This window comes from Phymastichus coffea, unplaced genomic scaffold (assembly GCF_024137745.1).
Source record: "Phymastichus coffea isolate CEN01 unplaced genomic scaffold, Cenicafe_Pcof_1.1 PCOF00194, whole genome shotgun sequence".
Lineage (NCBI taxonomy): Eukaryota > Metazoa > Arthropoda > Insecta > Hymenoptera > Eulophidae > Phymastichus > Phymastichus coffea.
The window spans coordinates 172479-177087 of NW_026707005.1; the positions used below are offsets into that span (position 1 = coordinate 172479).

Consider the following 4609-nt stretch of genomic DNA (forward strand, 5'->3'; position numbering starts at 1 on the left):
TGACCATTTATTTTCGTATGATAAACTGGTTCGAATCGAAATTTTAGAGAAAGTCTCAATGTCAACGTCACTTTACTGGCGAGGGAGGGGGTGAGTTTTTGCATAATAAAAACAATAAAAAGTAATTTTTTTATAGTAAGTATATCTTATCACACACTATTCACAATTGTAATTTTTGGATTTTTTTGAATCGTTTTATTACAAAAACGCAAAACACAAAAAATCATAAAAGTTTACTGGCATCAGCGAGTCACATCGAAGTTCCGGTTCCATAACGAACGATCTACGTATCTCTCTGCATTTGTAGCAAAAAATACAAATAAAATAAAACACAAAGTAATGGTAGGAGAAGGTCAGCGACAGCCGAGAATAAAATTGTCAAAATATTAGCGCAAAGCATTGATTTCGGCAATGCCTTTTCGAGAAGTTGCGCGGTCGACCTCGATAGCGAGAAACTTACACGATACAAGTGACCGAAGAAGAACCTAGGCACTCTCGACGGTGATGCTGTCGCCGTCGGCGATCACGGCCTGGGACGCGGGGAAGGCGGGTGCGACGGGGTGAGCCGGGAACGCTGGGGCGAAGTGAGCCGGGAAGGACGGAGCGAAGTGAGCCGGGAAGATCGGGGCGAAGACGGGCAGGCTGGTCTGCTGGAAGATCTTGGCGCCGTTGTGGAGCTGGAAGCGACTCTGGCTGGAGGTGGCCACCGGCAAGTGCTGGGTGTAGGAGGTGGTGGCGACGGCGGGCAGCGCGGTGCGCACCTCCACGGCGGTAGGGGCGGCGTGCACGAGCACAGGCTTCGGGGCGAGCTCGTCAAGGATCTTGGCGGTGGTGGGCGGCAGCGGAGCCTCGGCGGTGTAGATGCCGCGCTTCTTGCGGAAGAGCAGAGGAACGTGGTGCGCGCTGGCGATCACCGGGCTGCGCACTTCCTCGATGATCTTGGCTCCGTTGTGGATCTGGAAGCGGCTCTGGTGGGAGCTGGCCACGGGTAGGTGCTGCGTGTAGGAGGTGGTGGCGACGGCGGGCAGCGCGGTGCGCAGCTCCACGGCGGCGGGGGCGGCTGCGAGAATGGGCTCGACGAAGATGCCGCGCTTCTTCCTCTGGCTGAGAGCGTTCAGGGTCTGGCGCGATTGCTCGGTCAAGTGGGCATCGAGGGCGCTGACCCCGTCGCTGGGGATGTTGCTTCCCGCGGCACGGAAGCCGAATTCATCGGCGATGTAGTTGACCGTCTGCAGCAGGCCGTGGGCGTCGACGTAGCTGTAGGTGCCAGTGGTGGTGCCGTCCGAGGCACGGAACTCAGTCTTGGCCGAGGGGCCACCATGGTAGCTGTAGCCGTACTCGCCAGTGGCCGTGTTCTGCTCCTGGCTGAACGAGGGCAGTGGGTTCACCAGAGGCTCGTGCAGGATCTCGCCGGCAAACGCCGAGACAACGAACAGGGAGAGCAGAGCCTGCGAAAAAAGACAAGAGAACGTCGCATTCAGCTTGGAAACTCTCTTGTGTTATCAAATACTGCCGCTGCTAATTAAAAAAAGAGACAGATCTAGAACGGAGAGGCGCCGATGTTTCGTATTCTCTTGATTCTCCGCCGCAGAGAAACTTTTTCAGAAGAACAAAAGACCCGTCCAGAAGTGAGCAGGCCTTTGAGTCCGAAAAAAAGAAGAAAAAAAGGCAAACTTCAATCGGAACTTTTGCCGGCTTTTGCCGAGCTTGCGGTGGACGTGAAGCTCTCTGTCTTCCTCTCGGGGTAGAAAAAGAGAAAACAAGAAAAGAAATGGCGCGCACGATTTGTTGAATGGTAGTGCGAAGAGGTGAAAAGGAATATGTAGTTGAATATACTCACGAAAGACTTCATTGTGGGTCGAGGGAGTGCGTTGCGCGAGTAAGTGCTAACGGCTGCGTCGAGCGCGTGTGGCTAGTGCGATGTTTTGGGGGCCCTCCAATTGACTTATATAGCGGGCCCAAAGCCCGGCTCACCGGCGAGTGAGAACGAGAAAGAGAAAGAGACAGAGTCAGAGAGAGAGAGAGAGAGAGAGAGAGAAAGAGGCACGACACGGATAGCCAATAGCCGGGGCAAACCAGGAACCGCACACGTACGGGTACCATCCGTCGAAGGACAACCAAATTCCACTCACTCCACATGCTCGTCCCTTTCTTTCTGTTTGCCGCTGCTTTCCATCTCCTGGTACACGCCGCGCGCTGTATACGCAACTTTATGCTCCGTATATTATTATTATACGATCTTCGATGATATATACGTGCCGATTTTTTGCTCGCGGTCTCCTTGTACCTAACGTGCACGGCTTGAGAAAAAAAATTGCTAGTCTCTAAAATTACGCGTGACTTTGACATCAAGAGCGACGAATATCGATCGATCGTTCAGGAAATCCGTGATTTCGCCCAGTCGGCCTGCCAATGTACGCCTACAGATACGAAATTGTACTATCTCGAATAATAGATTTATTCTACGAATCCTTCAATTTTTCACGGAGATTACGTGAAACGAGCGCAATATACCTACTGTATTCTCCAGTTTTTCATCGTTCGATTTTCGTTGAGGTGCGCGCGCGTGACGAAACAGGCAACGCGTAGTGGTATAGGTATATCGAGAAAGGAAAATAGAGAGCGAGAGAGAGAGAAGATGCTTAACGAACCGCGCGCATTGTGGAGTTTTAATAAGGTTCTTCGGTGCGGATCGCGCCTTGTCTTGGAGCAGAGAGAGAGAGAGAGAGAGAGGGAGAGGAAAAAAAGACCGCGCGCGGTGTCAACGTCGTCCGCAGCGCGAGAAAATCACATCGAACTCGCGCTTGTGGACTTGCCGTTGCGTAATAGAACGCGTAGCAGGCGTTACGATATAGCGTACCTACCTGCTCGACATATTTACGTGCATTGTAATGGGATGTTTTCTCCGGTTCTTGGTCTCGTCCGCATAAGCCTGCAATATCGAAGCGCGTCTTCAGCCAACTAGACAAAGCCAACAGCCAAGTTTAAAAGCCTCGAAAATATGCCGTGAACTTGAGTTATCTTACAACCCAGACGATTATATATGGCACACATTAGTTAGTCAACAGATCAATGGCGATGTCATCATCGAATTTTCACGTGTTATTTTTTTACTTCTGAAAGGCTCACATTTCTGGTATAAAAGCTGTGAGTATTACAGAGTTGTAGTTTGATTGATACAAATGAAATCGGGCCACAAACATTAGTCAAATAAAGTGAAATTCTTTGACTACCTCCATACATAGCTATAGTGAGTGTGTTGTAGGAGTATTGAATTTTCCTAATTAATATTTTGTATAATTTACGTATTATTCATCAAGTATTCGTTTATCACTATATTTTGTATGCATTATAGATGGAGATTTTTCATATTTTCATTAAATTTCATTAAGAATGTAACGTAACTAATATTTCAATTTTTTTATGGGTTACTATCATCAATAAATAATTTTATTTTGCCATGATATTTAGAAAAAAAATATAACTTTTTATTTTTTAAATAACTTAGTTGAGCTAATCATTTACGACACGTCAAGATGTACTTCCTTAAAACGGCATTACACATTCTGGATTGCACCTTGCTAATCTTTCTACGTGGCAGACTAGATGATTATCTTAAAGAATATTTTTTTAATAATTGCCAATTCACTACGCAGTAAGAGGAAAGCTTTTGCACAATTCTCAAAATAAAATGTTTTAAATACATTTTTTTGTAATTTTCATAGATATTTTATTGTATACCTAGAAAAATCCAAAAACTATTTAGATGATGGAATATTAAACGTAGTTCTCGAACAATCACTTAATTTTGTATATAATATACGATGTACTGTGTAAAAATATTAGAAAAATAGGATTTGTTTTGAAAGCAAAAATAAAAAATCTAAAGAAATCTCGAAACAAAAATCTAAAGCTATGTGTTAGGTATAAATTAGAACTAGTCGTACAGCAAAAACTTATGAAAATTCGAATATAGTACTATAGAAAAATAAAACAATCCAGTAGAAAATACTCGAGTCAGAGTGGTAAGAGCATCGCAATAATTGATTTACGTAGGGTAGCCTTGAAGGCAGCATACGGATCATAATACGAACGACATAACAACGTCTGACCGTTGATATCCTGGATCTGATGTTCTTCTTGATAAGAGAAATGTTTGTTTTCGCCTTCGCCAAAGCACATAGATCAGTCGATACCGGTATTTTTAAGCAAGGCGGAATAGCTCGTGATAACTGTCCGTCGGCGCCATATATAGAAAACAAAAAAAACAGAGCTTGACCTCGCAAATCTCGGTCCAGCGATAAAATCCGTTAGAGCATATACATATCGTATATCGATTGGTACCGAAGCGACAATAAAGCAGTTGGTAGAGTTGGAGAAGCGGAAAAAAAAAAATAAATAAATAAAACTTAGTGGAAATGAGGTACGAGCAGCTCAGCGGCCTTGCGCGTTATATCCCTAGACGAGGCTATCGATCATTTTCCAGCCAAATATTGTCTTTGGGCTCGCTCGTACATGGGACGAAGCGCGACGACGAACGCCCGCTTTGAAACATTACGCGTACAGCCCGTTACGAAAGGATGACGTTTGCTCTTGCAATAATTGCGCG

At 45.6% G+C, this 4609-nt stretch overlaps 1 protein-coding gene across 1 annotated transcript; it reads right to left on the reverse strand.

Moving 5' to 3' along the window:
* Positions 1-485: 485 nt before the first annotated feature.
* LOC131673777 (uncharacterized) lies at positions 486-1852 on the reverse strand. Its single transcript, XM_058952051.1, has 3 exons — positions 1841-1852; positions 1047-1448; positions 486-995 (listed from the first exon to the last, which is right to left on the reverse strand). The coding sequence occupies exons 1-3, from the start codon at positions 1850-1852 to the stop codon at positions 486-488; spliced, it is 924 nt and encodes a 307-aa protein (XP_058808034.1).
* Between the last annotated feature and the right edge of the window lie 2757 nt (positions 1853-4609).

Coding starts and splice junctions, on each gene's coding strand:
- LOC131673777 (XM_058952051.1), bottom strand. Junction 996..1,046: donor TCGCAGCCGCCCCCGCCGCC/GTGGAGCTGCGC, acceptor TCCTACACGCAG/CACCTACCCGTGGCCAGCTC.